This window comes from Salmo salar, chromosome 13 (assembly GCF_965601325.2).
Source record: "Salmo salar chromosome 13, fSalSal1, whole genome shotgun sequence".
Classification (NCBI taxonomy): Eukaryota; Metazoa; Chordata; class Actinopteri; order Salmoniformes; family Salmonidae; genus Salmo; species Salmo salar.
This window is the reverse complement of record NC_138303.1, coordinates 11,258,957-11,277,809: the sequence shown is the minus strand read 5'-3', so window position 1 is coordinate 11,277,809 and position 18,853 is coordinate 11,258,957. Positions and strand designations below refer to the sequence as shown.

The 18,853-nt window shown below is 43.8% G+C and overlaps 1 protein-coding gene across 1 annotated transcript in view; it reads left to right on the top strand.

Moving 5' to 3' along the window:
* slc6a17 (solute carrier family 6 member 17) overlaps positions 1-18,853 on the top strand; it is a 46,953-nt gene that overhangs the window by 16,356 nt on the left and 11,744 nt on the right. The window contains exons 2-6 of the mRNA XM_014134363.3: positions 203-625; positions 5,444-5,601; positions 12,383-12,512; positions 14,859-15,040; positions 18,477-18,587. Coding sequence (XP_013989838.1) covers positions 328-625; positions 5,444-5,601; positions 12,383-12,512; positions 14,859-15,040; positions 18,477-18,587 — 879 coding nt within the window. The 5' untranslated portion in view covers positions 203-327. The remainder of the gene's footprint in view (positions 1-202; positions 626-5,443; positions 5,602-12,382; positions 12,513-14,858; positions 15,041-18,476; positions 18,588-18,853) is intronic.

Genomic DNA, 18,853 nt, shown 5'->3' with positions numbered 1-18,853 from the left:
AAGAGACCGTACAGGAGGGGAGAGGAGACTGCTGTGGATGGGATGTCTGTATTTGTCTAGTCGCATAAGAAATATAGACATTGAGCTTTGTCGTTGCAAATTATCTGTGTTTTATGGCATATACAGAAGTTGTATTTCCAAATCTGATTGTTTAGGACATGGACAGATTTCTCTAACCAACTCGTAACTTGTCTCTTCACAGGTTCAAGACAATAAAACACCCCACATCTTTACGCCTCTCCCTGTGGAATCTACCTTTTGACCATCTCTGACCCCTTCTGACATCTAACCCCTGACCCTAGACCCCCCTCACCATCAACCGCCACCATGCCTAAAAACAGCAAGGTGACCCTGGGACTCCCTCACAGTGATCCCGTCACTGAGTCAGTGGCGGACCTCCTGACCCTGGCCGAGCCCCTGGACTATAAGAGCAGCCGGATGAGTATGGGTCTCAGCCCCGGGGCCCAGCCAGCCATGGGCAAGGGCCTGCTACCTTCTCCAGGAGACGAGGAGGGGAGGCCGGCCTGGAACAGCAAGCTGCAGTACATCCTGGCCCAGGTTGGGTTCTCTGTGGGGCTGGGCAATGTCTGGAGGTTCCCCTACCTGTGTCAGAAGAACGGAGGAGGTGGGTAGCGCTGGGGAATCTGGGTATTGTACTTAGTTACTGGTGGGGATTCTGGATAGTGTAGTCACAGGGGGGATATGGGTACTTTACTCTTTGTCGGGATTATCTGTGGGTCTGGGAAACATTTGGAGGTTCCCCTACCTGTGTCACAAGAATGGGGGAGGTGGGTTCTGGGTATTGTAGTCACTCTTGGAGTGGGGGATATGGATACTGTTGTCACTAGTGGGGATTATGGATACTGTATTTTCGGTGGGGCTGGGCTTCCCTATAGACCTCGGCATCATATTGAGGTTCCTCTACCAAGGCCGGAAGAATGGAGGAGCTGGGTATTGTAGTCACCGGGGATTATGGGTACTGTAGTCAATCTGCATACTGTAATTACTAGTGGGAATTTAGGGAAGTCTGTGAAGCAGCTACTGTGTTATAATAATGATGATGGTAATGACGATCATGAGGACCCATGCTGTGTTTACTATGTATGTATGAGAACACGCTCATCCGTTACAGCTTTACAAGGCTTGAGAATGTGCAGTTTGTTTTGATGTCACCAGTCACCCCAGGCTGGTGGATAAATGGTGGGGGGTATTGGGGTAAGAGCATCACATCTCTCGACTAGTTTGTGTCATTGTACTGGCAGACTGGACAGGTGTGAAATAGCAGCGAGTTGTAGCTGTCACTATTCACATTTTCTATGGTGGAGTAACAGGCTGAGTCAGGGAACATCCAATAGGTGACCCTGAGCATCTTGATCACTTGTTGCAACAAGGATAAACATGGTGAAGTACTATTATACATTTGCCTTCACTGATATACTGCCCTTGGCAATACTAGTACTATAATACCCAGGTATAGTACAGTGTTTCCCAAAACGCGATGGGATGGAAGGGGGGTGCGGGTCCCCCCTCCCCCTTAAAATAAATGAATAAATATATATATATACTTATTAGGGTTACATACAGTATATGCATGCAGTAGCAGTCAAAGGTTTGGACACACCTACTCATTCAAGGGGTTTTCTTTATTTGTATTATTTTCTACATTGTAGAATAATAGTGAAGACATCAAAACTATGAAATAACACATATGGAATCATGTAGCAACCAAAAAAGTGTTAACAAAATCGAAATATATTTTATCTTTGAGATTCTTCAAAGTAGCCACTCTTTGCCTTGATGACTGCTTTGCACACTCTTGGCATTCTCTCAACCAGCTTCACCTGGAATGCTTTTCCCACAGTCTTGAAGGAGTTCCCACACATGCTGAGCACTTGTTGGCTGCGGTCCAATCCCAAACCATCTCATTGTGTTGAGGTCGGGTGATTGTGGAGGCCAGGTCATCTGATGCAGCACTCTATCACTCTCCTTCTTGGTCAAATAGCCCTTACACAGCCTGGAGGTGTGTTGGGTCATTGTCCTGTTGAAAAACAGATGATAATCCCACTAAGCGCAAACCAGATGGGATGGCGTATCGCTGCATAATGCTGTGGTATCCATGCTGTTTAAGTGTGCCATGAATTCTAAATAAATCAAGACAGTGTCACCAGCAAAGCACCCCCACACCATCACACCTCCTCCTCAATGCTTCATGGTGGGAACAATACATGCGTAGATCATCCGTTCACCTACTCTGCGTCTCACAAAGACACGGCGGTTGGAACTAAAAATCTCGAATTTGGACACATTAGACAAAAGGACAGATTTCCATCGGTCTAATGTCCGTTTTTCATGTTTCTTGGCCAAAACAAGTCTGTTCTTCTTATTGGTGTCCTTTAGTAGTGGTTTCTTTGCAGCAATTCGACCATGAAGACCTGATTCACGCAGTATCCTCTGAACAGTTGTTGAGATGTGTTTTTTATTTGTGAAGCATTTATTTGGGCTCCAATCTGAGGTGCAGTTAACTCTAATTAACTTATCCTCTGCAGCAGATGTAACTCTGGGTCTTCCTTTCCTGTGGGGGTCCTCATGAGAGCCAGTTTCATCATAGCGCTTGATTGTTTTTGCGACTGCACTTGAAGAAACTTTGAAAGTTCTTGAAATGTTCTGGATTGACTGACCATGTCTTAAAGTAATGATGGACTGTTGTTTCTCTTATTTTATTTGAGCTGTTCTTGCCAGAATATGGACTTGGTCTTTTACCAAATAAGGCTATATTCTGTATACCACCCCAACCTTGTCACAACACTCAATGCAACTTAAAATACATTCACTTTTTTGGGATAGGGGGCAGCATTTGGAATTTTGGATGAAAAGCGTGCCCAAAGTAAGCTGCCTGCTACTCAGGCCCAGAAGCTAGGATATGCATATAATTGGTAGATTTGGATAGAAAACACTCTAAAGTTTCCAAAACTGTTAAAATAATGTCTGTGTGTATAACAGAACTGATATGGCAAGCAAAAACCTGAAGAAAATCCATCCAGGAAATGCTATTATTTTGAAATGGATGTTTTTCCATTGAATATACAAAGACTTATGACCCAGTTCACGATCCCTATGGCTTCCACTACATGTGACCAGTCTTTAGGCATTGTTTCAGGCTTTTACTCTGAAAAATTAGGGAGAAACACCACTTTCAATGAGAGGACAGTGGAAATTTCCAGACATGAGTCCTGCGCGTGACCGGGAGCATGCCTTTCTTGTTTTCTATTGACGAAGCTATTGTCTGGTTGAAATATGATCAACTATTTATGACAAAAACAACCTGAGGATTGATTATAAACATTGTTTGACATGTTTCTACGAACTTTTATGGTACTTTTTTGATTTTTCATCTGCCTACTGTGACCGTGCTTTGTTCCAATGGATTACTGAACAAAACGGAGGTTTTTGGACGTAAAGAGGGACTTTATCGAACAAAACAAACATTTATTGTGTAACATGGAGTCTTGGGAGTGCAACCATATGAAGATCATCAAAGGTGAGTGATTAATTTTATCGCTATTTCTGACTTGTGTTACTCCTTTACTGGGCTGGTTACTGTTTGTAATGTTTTGTGTGCTGAGGGCTGTCCTCAGATAATCGCATGGTATGCTTTCGCTGTAAAGCCTTTTTGAAATCTGACACCTTGGCTGGATTAACAACAAGATAAGCTTTATTTTGATGTATTGCACTTGTGATTTTATGAAAGTTAAATATTTATAGTAATTTAAATTGAATTTGGCCCTCTGCAATTTCACCGGATGTTGTCGAGGTGGGACGCTAGCGTCCCACTGTTCCATAAGTTAAGAAGGAAAGAAATTCCTGTTATTTGAAATGCATTCCAGGTGACTACATCATTAAGCTGGTTGAGACAATGCCAAGAGTGTGCAAAGCTGTCATCAAGGAAAAGGGTGGCTACTTTGAATAATCTCAAATATAGAATATATATTTTGATTTGTTTAACACTCTTTTGGTTACTACATGATTCCATATGTGTTATTTCATAGTTTTGATGTCTTCACTATTATTCTACAATGTAGAAAATAGTAAAAATAAAGAAAAACCCTTAAATGAGTAGGTGTTCTAAATCTTTTGACCGGTAGTGTATATATATTTTAAAGGAACTCATTCTGGCTTTCAACTTACTCTTGAAAGTCTTAATAGTAGAATGCCATTTCTAAACTGTTGTGTCCCAGTGAAACCTGACACCGTGGTAGCCTGTAACCTCAAGTCCAGGCTTGTCCTAGTGATGATTGATTCTGATGCTCCTTGACAACCCATTTGTGTGTCTCCTCTTCTCGTCTCCTCTCTATTTCTCTCCCCTATATCTCCCTCTCTCTCACTCTCTTCCTCCTTTCCCTCCTCCTTCATGTTCTCTCTATTCTATTTCCTTTTGATGAAAGGCCAGTGGAAATGACATTGAACAAAGGCTACAGTATTACAGTGCTCTATTACAGCAGCAAAAAGCACCACTATATTATAAGCCCTCCATCAAAATAATTGTGTTCCAAAGAGAAAAGAGCATTATAAACCTGAAGGGCTTTCTCTCTGCTGTGTTTGGATCCGCACCACCAGTCCAGGCCTCCTAGTCCCAGGTGTGTTATTACTGGGATTTGCTATCTGGTCTCCTGGAATAGCAGCAGCAAGTGAGAGTTGGCTGGCAGCCAAGGTTGTGTTGATTAGGGTATTCATTAGGGTGCAAATGTGTTGTTTGTGAGTGCATGATGATGCTCTGTGTGCTCAGTGGAGCTAAAAGAGGGAGAGTAGAGAGGTACAGTTTAGTGCAAGACAGAGGGAGACAGGAAGTGGTGAGGCTGCAGAAGCACGAGAGAGACAGGAAGTGGTGAAGCTGCAGAAGACAGAGAGAGACAGGAAGTGGCGAGGCTGCAGAAGACCGAGAGAGACAGGAGGTAGTGAGGCTGCAGAAGACAGAGAGAGATGGGAAGTGGTGAAGCTGCAGAAGACAGAGAGAGATGGGAAGTGCTGAGTCTGCAGAAGACAGAGAGAGACAGGAAGTGGTGAGGCTGCAGAAGACTGAGAGAGACAGGAAGTGGTGAGGCTGCAGAAGACTGAGAGAGACAGGAAGTGGTGAGGCTGCAGAAGACTGAGAAAGACAGGAAGTGGTGAGGCTGCAGAAGACTGAGAGAGACAGGAAGTGGTGAGGCTGCAGAGGAAGGATAATAGAAGACATGACCATGACAAACCAGTCTGTCTTTCTTTGGTTTGCTTGAGACATTTCTGTCAATATGAAATATAGTGTGGTAGCCTTTTCCTTCCATCCAGAAGGCTTTTTCAATTTGACCTTTACTGACTTGTAACTAACCTTCTCCCTCTCCCTCTCCTTCCTCTTTCTTCCACTTCTTCCCTTTCGCTCTTCCCCTCCCCCATCCCCCTCCTCTCTCAGGTGCGTACCTGGTCCCGTACTTCATCCTCCTCATCCTCATTGGGATCCCTCTGTTCTTCCTGGAGCTGGCGGTGGGACAGAGGATTAGGAGAGGCAGCATCGGGGTGTGGAACTACGTTTACCCTCAGCTAGGAGGCATCGGGGTCTCCAGTCTAATGGTGAGAGGCTTGCACACACACTAAAGGACTGTGGCGGTCATGACATTTTGTCAGCCGGTGAATGTCATGCAAATAACTGCTGGTCTCATGGTACTTGACCGTTAGTTAACATAAACACATTTAGCATCTCTAGGCTTTGAGCAACTGATGTAGACCTTTGGAACATCTACATTTTAAAAAGTAATACATCCATTTGAATATAGCATACACCATCACACAATAAATCCTTTTTTTTATTTTAGGCAGGTTTAAAAGACATTTTATGATATGAAGAAAATGTTACCTATTTCAGAAGAACAGAATAGCATATTCTGAGACAACCTTATGTTAGGCCCTGATCTATGGCTATGCCATAGGCTGTGGGCTACTTTAGTTAATTTAGCAGACAAGATTTGCTTATAATTCCTGTGGTACTATTTTATAATAAGAAGAATACAATTGAACATAGCTGAATAAAATATAAATTATATTTTTCCCAAATGATTTCCGAGGGAATGCACACACGCATTGGGCGGCAGGTAGCCTAGTGGTTAGAGCGTTGGACTAGTAACCGAAAGGTTACCAGATCAAATCCCTGCGCTGACATGGTTAAAAGCTGTTGTTCTTACCCTGAACAAGGCACTTTACCCACTGTCCCTAGGCTGTCATTGAAAATAAGAATTTGTTCTTAACTGACTTGCCTAGTTAAATCAAGGTAAAATAAATGTGGCTATTCTGTGTTGAACGGTTAACAAAGAAACTGGTCCTGCTATATGCTTAATTTAAAGTTATTTATGCAATATGTTTTGACTTCTAGTACATTCTAAGGCTGCATGATGCGATTCTAATGATGATTTGAAAAAAGTCGCATGAAAGGCCTGTTTATTGAGCAGGCTGCACACACATCAGTCTCTCAATCACAATTTGACAAGCACTTGATGATATTCTCACCCATCAGACTATTCTCAATTTATTCTGGACTTTAATATAGCCTACTAATATACAGTACCAGTCAAAAGTTTGGACACAGCTACTCATTCAAGGGTTTCTTTATTTTTACTATTTTCTACATTGTAGAATTATCATGACACAAGGCGAGACCCAGATGCAGACACAGGAGGCAGATGGTTGGAGTCTTAGAATGTTTATTAATCCAAAAGGAGTAGGCAAGAGAATGGTCGTGGACAGGCAAAAGGACAAAACCAGATCAGAGTCCAAGAGGTACAGAGTGGCAGGCTCATGGTCAAGGCAGGCAGAATGGTCAGGCAGGCGGGTACAAAGTTCAGAAACAGGCAAGGGTCAAATCTGGGAGGATTAGAAAAAGGAGAAAAGCAGGAGAATGGGAAAACCGCTGGTTGACATGAAAACAGAAAAGACGAACTGGCACAGAGAGACAGGAAACACAGGGATAAATACACTGGGAAAAATCAGCGACACCTGGAGGGGGTGGAGAGAATCACAAGGACAGGTGAAACAGATCAGGGCGTAACAAGAATCATAGGGAAGACATCACAACTATGAAATAACACATATGGAAGCATGTAGTAACCAAAAAAGTGTTAAACAAATCAAAGTATATTTTATATTTTAGATTCTTCAAAGTAGCCACCCTTTGCCTTGATAAAAGTTTTGCACACTCTTGGCAAAAAAGCGAACTCAGCTCCATCCTTCATTGAGGCAGATGGCTTATTCCTAACAAAACCCTTTGATATTGCCAACCACTTTAATAACTTTTTTTGTTGACAATATTAGCAAACTTAGGCCTGACATGTAAACAACAAATGCTAAACCTTCATATTCATACATAATGGATCAAATAATGAAGACAAGCACTGTAGTTTTGAGTTCTACAAAGTGGGTATGGTATCGGAAAACATAGTGACTCCTGTTTGCCACATCTTCACTTTAAGCCTACATGTAGAACGGTGTGTGCTCTCAGACATGGAGGGAGGCAAAGGTCATTCTACTACCCAAGAATAGCAAAGCATCATTTAATGGTTCAAACAGTCAACCAATCAGCTTGTTACAAGTGCTTAGCAAACTTTTGGAAAAAATTGTGTTTGATCAAATACAAAGTTATTTAACAGAAAACAAATTAACAACAGACTTTCAGAATGCTTATAGGGAAGGGCACTCAACATGCTCGGCACTGACACAAATGACTGATGATTGGCTGAAAGACATTAATAGCTTTTTTGTTGGACTTCTGTGCAGCTTTTGATGTTATTGATCATAACCTATTGCTGAAAAAACATCGGTGTTTTGGTTTTGCATCCTCTGCCTTATTAGGGATTGAGAGTTATCTATCTAATAGAACACAGAGGGGTTTGTTAATGGAAGCCTCTCTCATGCAAATTTAGTTGAGTGTGGTGTACCGCAGGGCAGCCGGCTAGAGACGCTATTGTTTTCTGTTTTCACTAATGACCTTTCACTGACCTTGAATATAGCCTGTGTCTATGTACGCTGACAACTCAACAGAATACACGTCGGCAACGACAGTAAAATAAATAACTGACATCCTTAACATAGAGCTCCAGTCAGTTTTAGAATGGGTAACTAGCAATAGGCTGATGCTAAATATTGAAAAAACGATAAACCATTTAGATCTATTATTGAATAATGTGGCGATTGAGCAAATTGAGGAGACTAAACTGCTGGGTGTAACACTAGATAGCAAGCTGTCATGGTGAAAACATATAGACTCAATGGTTGCTAAAATGGGAAGAAGTCTGTCCATGTTAGGGTGTTGCTCTGCCTTCTTGACATCTCAGTCGACCAGACAGGTCCTACAGGCCCTAGTTTTGTCACACCGGGACTACTGCCCAGCTGTGTGGTCATGTGAGAGAAAAAGGAACATAGGTAAATTGCAGTTGGTCCAGAACACAACAGCACGTATTGCACTTAGATGTACATGGAGGGCAAGTGTCAGTAACATGCATGTCAAATCTCTCCTGGCTCAAAGTTGAGTAGAGATTGACTGCATCACTAGTGGTCTTTATGCGAGGTATTGATGTGTTGAAGGTACCGAATTGTCTGTTAAAGCAGTTGGCTCACAGTTCAGACACTCATCGGTACAAGACATGTAACCAGAGGTCTCTTCATAGTTCCCAGGTTCAGAACAGAGGCTGGGAATCACACGTTATTTATGCCATCCCAGGTAACTCAAGCTAGCGATAAAACCAGATTAAAAAAACAGATAAAATAACATTTTACTGCACAAAGGGGACTGTGAAGAGACACTGCCATTTTATATATATTTTATTATAATTTGCCCTGTATTATGTACGTATTAGACCTAGATATTGTGTGTATTAAATGTATGTATTTCAGTCCTTGACTAATAGTGTTCTGTACTATGTATTATATCATGTTTCATGTGGACCCCAAGAAGAGTATGGCTAATGGGGAAGTACAAAATGCCAAATATGCCTTCTGGCAACACAAGAATAGAATAGTTTATTGTTCTCCAATGAGCAGCCAAGTCTGTCCCAAACATATACCATTCACCAGGACATGAAACAGCAGTTGTGATGTGATTGTCTCAGTTTACCTGACAGACGTGTGGTCTGATGAAACATTTTTTGCACAGCGTCCCTCAGAAGGCCTACCCACATTAGTGTCTCTAGAGAGTTCAAAGTAGACTGACATACAGACGTCAGCACTACCAGTCGCTTTCATCTGTCAAATGTCACACTCCTCCATCCTCAGTACTCTCAGGCAGAGGCTTCTGTCCAGGAGAAGATGCGTGAGGTGGATGTCTATGTTGCTACGTGGCTAACTGAAGGACCAAGAGGCTAGCCAGTCTGTCGAATACAGTTGACTTTAGATATCAGGTCACTCACCACAATCACATCTGCTATGTCTACAGTCAGCCAGCCAGCCAGCCAGTCAGTCAGTGAGTCAGTCAGCCAAACAGTCAGTGAGTCAGTCAGCCAAACAGTCAGTGAGTCAGCCAGTGAGTCAGTCAGCCAGTCAGTGAGTCAGTCAGTCAGGAAGTCAGTGAGTCAGTCAGCCAGTCAGTCTGTAATCCTGGTCCGGTGAGGTGTGAGGCTGGCTGTGAAGTAGTAGACTCATATGCTAGCATGGACAAATTTAACATAGGCCAACAGTTAGTCAGTCAGTCAGTCAGTGAGTCAGTCTGCCAGTCAGCCAGTTAGTAAGTAAGTCAGTCAGCCAGTGAGTAAGTCAGTCACTCAGTGACTCAGTCAGTGAGTCAATCAGCCAATCAGTCAGCCAGCCAGTCAGTGAGTCAGCCAATCAGTCAATCAGTCAGTGAGTCAACCAGTCAGTCAGTGAGCCAGCCAGTCAGTCTGTAGTCAGCCAGTCAGTCAGTGAGTCAGCGAGTCAGTCAGTCAGTGAGTCAGTCAGTGAGTCAGCAATACTTTAGATCTCAGGACACTCACCACACTCACAGCCAGTCAGTCAGCCAATGAATCAGTCAGTGAGTCAATCAGCCATTCAGTGAGTCAGTCAGCCAGTAAGTCAGCCAATCAGTCAGTGAGTCAGCCAATCAGTCAATCAGTCAGTCAGTCAGCCAGTGGGTCAGTCAGTGAGTAAGTCAGTCACTCAGTGAGTCAGTCAGTAAGTTAATCAGCCAGTCAGTCAGACTTTAGATCTCAGGCTACTCACCACGCTCACATCTGCTACAGCCAGCCAGCCAGTCAGTCAGTGACTAAGTCAGTCAGTCAGTCAGCGAGTCAGTCTTTCAGTCAGTCAGTCGGTCAGTGGCACAGTCAGTCTGTATTCAGCCAGCCAACCAGTCAGTCAGTCAGTCAGTCAGTCAGTCAGTCAGTCAGTCAGTCAGTCAGTCAGTCAGTCAGTGACACAGTCAGTCAGTCAGTCTGTAGTCAGTCAGTATCTAATAGCTAGCATACCAATGAAGCATTGTATTGGGCATACATCTTAAAATGAAGCATTGTATTGGGCATACATCTTAGAATGAAGCGATGTATTGGGCATACATCTTAAAATGAAGCATTGTATTGGACATACATCTTAAAATGAAGCATTGTATTGGGCATACATCTTAAAATGAAGCATTGTATTGGACATACATCTTAAAATGAAGCATTGTATTGGGCATACATCTTAAAATGAAGCATTGTATTGGGCATACATCTTAGAATGAAGCATTGTATTTGGCATGCATTCTAAGTAGTATTCTACTATAGCTAGTGGAAATTGCAGACAGTGCAGGAGGCCCTATACAGCACTATGCAGTGCTGAGGCAGTGTGGGTTGAGGCGGGAGGGCATGAGGCATTGAGGCTTAAGGCAGTGAGGTGTGAGGCGTGAGGGTTGAGGCGTAATGGTTGAGGCGTTAGGGTTGAGGCTTTAGAGTTGAGGCGTGAGGTTTGAGGCGTGAGGCATGAGGCAGTGAGGTATGAGAGTTGAAGCGTGAGGGTTGAGGCGGTGAGGCGTGAGGGTTGAGGCGTGAGGGTTGAGGCGTGAGGTTTTAGGCGTGAGGTTTGAGGCGTGAGGGTTGAGGCGTGATGGTTGAGGCGTTAGGGTTGAGGCGTTAGAGTTGAGGCGTGAGGTGTGAGGCAGTGAGGGTTGAGGCGTGAGGGGTGAGGCGTTGAGGTTTGAGGCGTGAGGTTTGAGGCGTGAGGGTTTCAGGCATGAAGGTTGAGGCGTGAGGGTTGAGGCGTGAGGTTTGAGGCGTGAGGGTTTCAGGCATGAAGGTTGAGGGTTGAGGCGTGACGGTTGAGGCAGGCTGGATGGATCTGGATGTTTATGTACCCACACTAGCATACCACTTAGAAAGAAGTAATGTATTGAGCATGCATTCTAAATAATATGCTATGCCATTATGTATACTGCAGTCAGTCTGTCAGACTCTGAGATGGTGAGGCGTTAGGCAGACTGGATGGCTCTGTAACAGTATTCATACTAGCCTACAACTTAGAATGACGCCATTATACTCCTATTGATATTAGAGTGTAACCACTGCAGTCGATAAATCAGTCCAGCAGGCCCTGCTGCAGAGACAGATAGACAGTCAGCCAGGCCCTGCTTCAGAGGCGGATAGAGAGTCAGTCAGGCTCGAGTCAGATAGACAGTCAGTCAGGCCCATGTAGCCTGGGGCATAAGGGTTGAGGCAGGCTGGATATTGCATGGGGCATTGAGCAGGCTGGATGTGGCCTGGGGCAGTAAGTTTGAGGCAGGCTGGATGTAACCTGGGACAGTGAGGGTTGAGGTAGGCTGGAAGTAACCTGGGACAGTGAGGGTTGAGGCAGGCTGGAAGTAACCTGGGACAGTGAGGGTTGAGGCAGGCTGGAAGTAACCTGGGACAGTGAGGGTTGAGGCAGGCTGGAAGTAACCTGGGACAGTGAGGGTTGAGATAGGCTGGAAGTAACCTGGGACAGTGAGGGTTGAGGCAGGCTGGAAGTAACCTGGGACAGTGAGGGTTGAGGCAGGCTGGATGTGGCACCAGGAGCTCCGCTCTGCTCTGGATCTATAAATACATAGAGGGCTAGAACACACAGATGACTTCAATTATTCAGAGAAACTTCAGCTGTGGGCTGCCTGAGTGTCTGAGAGTGAATCACGATTCATATGATAGCATTTCCTGTGTAGCTTTCTGTTGGTCTTTGCGTGTCGGCCAGGAAAGCCATATATGTATGTGTATCCAGCTAGACTACACCACCGTTTGGTTGATGGAAACTCTGAAATGCTATGGGTTTCCCAAAACAAAGCCCTATCACATAAAAATACACCACAAAAAAAAAACAATTGTAGGTTGAGCAATGACATTTCTTGGAAGAACTAAGGATATGTTTTACCTTTCTCTCTGTCTCTCTCCAGGTGTGTGGCTTCGTGGGCCTTTACTACAACGTGATCATCGGCTGGAGTATCTTCTACTTCTTCCAGTCATTCCAGTACCCACTGCCCTGGGCAGAGTGCCCAATCAGAGTGGTCAACGGGAGCCAAGCCAGTAAGTTCACACAAGCAGCACAGTTTAGAACAGTACAGCAAAGGAGAACACAGCAAGACACAATACAGCATCCTGTAGTACAACACAGTACAGCATCCTCTAGTACAACACAGAAAATCATCAGGGTAGTACAACACAGTACAGCATCATGTAGTACAACACAGTACAGCATCATGTAGTACAACACAGTACAGCATCCTGTAGTACAACACAGTACAGAATCATGTAGTACAACACAGCATAGCATCCTGTAGTACAACACAGTACAGGATCATGTAGTACAACACAGTACAGCATCCTGTAGTACAACACAGTACAGCATCCTGTAGTACAACACAGTACAGCATAATGTAGTACAACACAGTACAGCATCCTGTAGTACAACACAGTACAGCATCCTGTAGTACAACACAGCACGTCATATGACATCACAGCACGTTATATGACATCACGCCATATAACATCACAGCACGTCATATGACATCACAGCACGTCATATAACATCACAGCACGTCATATAACATCACAGCACGTCATATAACATCACAGTACAGCACGACATGTAACGTCACAACACATCATATAACATCACAGCACGTCATATAACATCACAGTACAGCACGACATGTAACGTCACAGCACATCATATAACATCACAGCACGTCATATAACATCACAGTACAGCACGACATGTAACGTCACAGCACATCATATAACATCACAGCACGTCATATAACATCACAGTACAGCACGACATGTAGTGTCACAGCACATCATATAACATCACAGCACGTCATATAACATCACAGTACAGCACGACATGTAACGTCACAGCACATCATATAACATCACAGCACGTCATATAACATCACAGTACAGCACGACATGTAACGTCACAGCACATCATATAACATCACAGCACGTCATATAACATCACAGCACGTCATATAACATCACAGTACAGCACGACATGTAGCGTCACAGCACGTCATATAACATCACAGCACATCATATAACATCACAGCACGTCATATAACATCACAGTACAGCACGACATGTAACGTCACAGCACATCATATAACATCACAGCACATCATATAACATCACAGCACGTCATATAACATCACAGTACAGCACGACATGTAGCGTCACAGCACGTCATATAACATCACAGCACATCATTTAACACCACAGCACAGAACATCATATAACATCACATCACATCACGTCATATAACATCACATCACGTCATATGACATCACAGCACGTCATATAACATCACAGCACGTCATATGACATCACAGCACGTCATATGACATCACATCACGTCATATGACATCACAGCACGTCATTTGACACCACAGCACATCATATGACATCACAGCACATCATATAACATAACAGCACATCATATGACATCACATCACGTCATTTAACACCACAGCACAGAACATCATATGACATCACAGCACGTCATTTAACACCACAGCACAGAACATCATATAACGTCACAGCACATCATACGACATCACAGCATGTCATATAACATCACAGCACATCATATGACATCACATCACGTCATTTAACACCACAGCACAGAACATCATATGACATCACAGCACATCATGTGACATCACATCACGTCATATAACATCAAAGCACGTCATATAACATCATGGTACATAAATGTCAAACACTGTGCAGTACAGCGTGGCTGAGATCTTGGGTACAGCTGAATACACCACACTACGTTACATTTTGCTACATAGGCCTACTGTAGTTTTCCATTCTCATTGCCTGCTCAGTACTGTAGAATCAACAATACATTACATCAAATAATACGATGTTTTACTGTCACATATAGTGAACAGCTGGTAATCTGCTGGTTGAGCAGAGAGAGGATGAGGTGGGATGCAGTCAGAACAGAGCTGGGCTGGCCCTATACTTAATCTGATCTAAGAGGGTAGGTGTGATGCTGCGTACTGTCAGGAGGTATGGCCCAGTCTCTGAGTGCCCAGCATGCCCTGCGATGACGGCAGGCAGCACATAGTGATCCAGACAGAGTTAGGGACCTTACGTCAGCATTAGCTCGCATTTGCTCCTCCACTCACCTTATGTTAGCACGCTAGTCTTAGGTCCCACACTGACCTTATGTTAGCATTATGTTAGCATGCTAGTCTTAGCTCCCACAGTGACCTGTATGCAGATATTAACCATTGGCCACTATGTATACTTCACAGCTGTATATTTCTTACTTTCTCCCCCCTCTTTGCACACTCCCATATCTCCCTCTCCTATCTTCCCCCGTCTCCCTTCTCACCTCCCTCCCTCCGTCCCTCCCTCTAGTCATCGAGCCGGAGTGTGAAAAGTCTTCTGCCACCACCTACTTCTGGTACCGGCAGACCCTGAACATCACCAGCACCATCGAGGACAGCGGAGGCCTCAACTGGAAAATGACCCTGTCCCTTTTCGCCGCCTGGCTCATTGTCTGTCTGGCAGTGATCAAGGGTATCCAGTCATCTGGGAAGGTAACAGGCCGATAACTATTATATAGATCTGTGTGTGTCTGTGTGTGTGTATACACGTGTATATATGTACTGTATATATACTATCGGAAGGTACTGTATACAGTGCATTCGGAAAGTATTGACTTTTTCACGTTACAGCCTTATTCTAAAATCGATTAAATGTCTTCATCAATCTACACACAATACCCAATAATGAAAAAGCGAAAATAGGTTTTTAGACATTTTCGAAAATGTATATATAAAATAAAAACTGAAATATCACATTTATATAGTAAATATTCAGACCCTTTACTCAGTACTTTGTTGAAGCACCTTTGGCAGCGATTACAGCCTCGAGTCTTGGGTATGACTCTACAAGCTTGGCACACCTGTATTTGGGAAGTTTCTCCCATTCTTCTCTGCAGATCCTCTCAACCTCTGTTAGGTTGGATGGGGAGCGTCGCTGCACAGCTATTTTCAGGTCTCTCCAAAGATGTTGGGGTTCAAGTCTGGGCCCTGGCTGGGCCACTCAAGGACATTCAGAGACTTGTCCCGAAACCACTCCTAATTTGTCTTGGCTGTGTGCTTAGGGTCATTGTCCTGTTGGAAGGTGAACCTTCACCCCAGTCTGAGGTCCTGAGCGCTCTGAAGCAGATGTTCATCAAGGATCTCTCTGTACTTTGCTCCGTTCATTGTTCCCTCAATCCTGACTAGTCTCCCAGTCCCTGCCGCTGAAAAACATTCCCACAGCATGATGCTGCCAACACCGTGCTTCACCGTAGGGAAGGTCCCAGGTTTCCTCCAGACCTGAGGCTTGGCATTCAGGCCAAAGAGTTCAATCTTGGTTTCATCAGACCAGAGAATGTTGTTTCCCATTGTCTGAGAGTCTTTAGGTGCCTTTTAGCAAACTCCAAGCGTGCTGTCATGTGCCTTTTACTGAGGAGTGGCTTCCGTCTCGCCACTCTACCATAAAGGCCTGATTGGTGGAGTGCTTCAGAGATGGTTGTCCTTATGGAAGGTTCTCCCATCTCCACAGAGGAACTCTGGTGCTTTCAGAGTGACCATTGGGGTCTTGGTCACCTCCATGACCAAGGCCCTTCTCCACTGATTGCTCAGTTTGGCTGGGCGGCCAGCTCTAGGAAGAGTCTTGGTGTTTCCAAACTTCTTCCATTTAAAGAATTATTGAGACCATTGTGTTCTTGGGGACCTTCAATGCTGCAGAAATGTTTTGGTACCCTTCCCCAGATCTGTGTCATGACACAATCCTGTCTCGGAGCTCTATGGATAACTCCTTCGACCTCATGGCTTGGTTTTTGCTCTGACATGCACTGTCAACTGTGGGACCTTATATAGACAGGTGTGTGGCTTACCAAATCATGTCCAATCAATTGAATTTACCACAGGTAGACTCCAATCAAGTTGTAGAAACATCTCAAGGATGATCAATGGAAACAGAATGTAACTGAGCTCATTTTCGAGTCTTATAGCAAAGGGTCTGATTACTGATTTTAATTTTTTTAGAAATTTGCACAAAAAAAGAAGCTGTTTTCGCTTTGTCATTATGGGGTATTGTGTGTAGATTGATGAGGATTTTTTTTATTTACTCCATCAATTTTAGAATAAGGCTGTAACGTAACAAAATGTGGAAAAAGTCAAGGGGTCTGAATACTTTCCAAGTGCACCACTGTATGACTGGAAAGGTACAGGGCCGGGGGCATTGTCTTCCCAGCAGCTGCTGTATGCTGTTGTAACATGAGTCTATCTGTGGTAAGACAGTGGGGGAGGGGTTACATGAAAAGGAAACTGGTGTTGTTGGAATTGTTCTCGAAGGCTCAAGAGATCCATTCAGTTGTTATTACAGAATATTAAGCGTGCTGGAGTTTCACTTTTTCAAATAAAGATGTTTTCCTATGGACTTTCTATGTGTACTGTACAGTAGGAAGACATTCACATACTGATCGTGTATAAGTATATTCATTTTCATGAGCATTTTTATACTGGCTGAACTGTGACATAGCCTATGGTGAGAAAGGCTAAAATGTTAAAGCACAAAATACTATCTTTGTATTAATGTGTGTTAAACAATTCTATCTTTGTATTATCTTGTGTTAAACAATTCTATCTTTGTATTATCTTGTGTTATGGGAAGGAAGCATGCAAAATGAATGAGCTTAGTCTGAAGAGTCTAGGAGGCACAGTGTGGTTCGATAACATGTTGGCTGGCCAGCAACTCCATTTTGCATCCGAAATGGTGACCTATTCCCTCTATAGTGCACTACTTTTAACCAGAGCCTTGGTCAAAGTTGAGAATAGGGTGCCATTTGGGATTCAGCCTAACAAGGTGCTTTCATCTCAGTCCAAACAATGAGTCATGATCACAACACAACAATCCAACACACATTTTGGAATAGAGAAATATATATATATAACAAGATCTGACACAGTTTGTCTGGATTCCAATTAGCACCTTATTCCCTGTACACTGAGCATGCCAAACATTATTAACACCCATGTTGACTCCAGTGCTTCCCACAGTTGTGTCAAGTTGGCTGGATGTCCTTTGTGTGGTGGACCATTCTTGATACACATGGGAAACTGTTGAGTGTGAAAAACCCAGCAGCGTTGCAGTTCTTGACACAAACCGGTGCACCTGTCACCTACTACCATACCCCGTTCAAAGCCGCTTAAATCTTTTGTCTTGCCCATTCACCCTCTGAATGGCACACATACACAATCCATGTCTCAATTGTCTCAAGGCTTAAAAACCCTTCTTTAACCTGTCTCCTCCCCTTCATCGACACTGATTGAAGTGGATTTAACAGGTGACATCAATAAGGGGTCATAGCTTTCACCTGGATACACCTAGTCAGTCTATGTCATGGAAAGAGCAGGGGCCATGGTCTAAAGTAATGCCCTGTATAGGGATACAACCTTTTAACATGGGGCTATTATTCAACTATAAATTACCAAAGTTATGATAGATTGCCATAGAGTTTATGTTAATTACCCAAATTATTGAAGATTTCCGGTAACTTTAGTAAACTTTAGTAAACTACGTGAGTGTGTGTGAGTCTGTGTGTGTGTGTGTGTGTGTGTGTTCATGCCTCTATATGCACGTGTGTATGCATGTGTCTGTCTCAGTGTCTCTGTCTGTTCGAAGCATCACAATATGGTCCCTCTTCACTGTGAGGCCAGACTAATTTGAGGCAGTGTGGTAGTGTCCATGGTAACGGTATGGTGGTTTCCATGGTAACAGTGTGGTTGTGTACATGGTAAAAGTGTGTTGGTGTCCATGGTAACAGTGTGACGTGTGTACAGTCCTCTGTCTGTCGCCCCTCTCAGGTGATATACTTTATGACGGTGTGTGTGTGTGTGTGTGTGTGTGTGTGTGTGTGTGTGTGTGTGTGTGTGTGTGTGTGTGTGTGTGTGTGTGTGGTGAATTTTTTTCTCCTATCAGGTGATGTACTTCAGCTCTCTCTTCCCCTATGTGGTGTTGATCTGTTTCCTTGTCAGAGGCCTGATGCTCAAAGGATCTGTTGACGGCATCGCTCACATGTTCACCCCAAAGGTACACACACACACACACACACACACACACACACACACACACACACACACACACACACACACACACACACACACACACACACAGACAGACAGACAGACAGACAGACAGACAGACAGACAGACAGACAGACAGACAGACAGGCAGACAGACAGACAGACAGACAGACAGACAGACAGACAGACAGACAGACAGACAGACAGACAGACAGACACACACACCAATGGTAAACACACACACCTTCCTTTATCTGTGGTGCTGAGAATTAC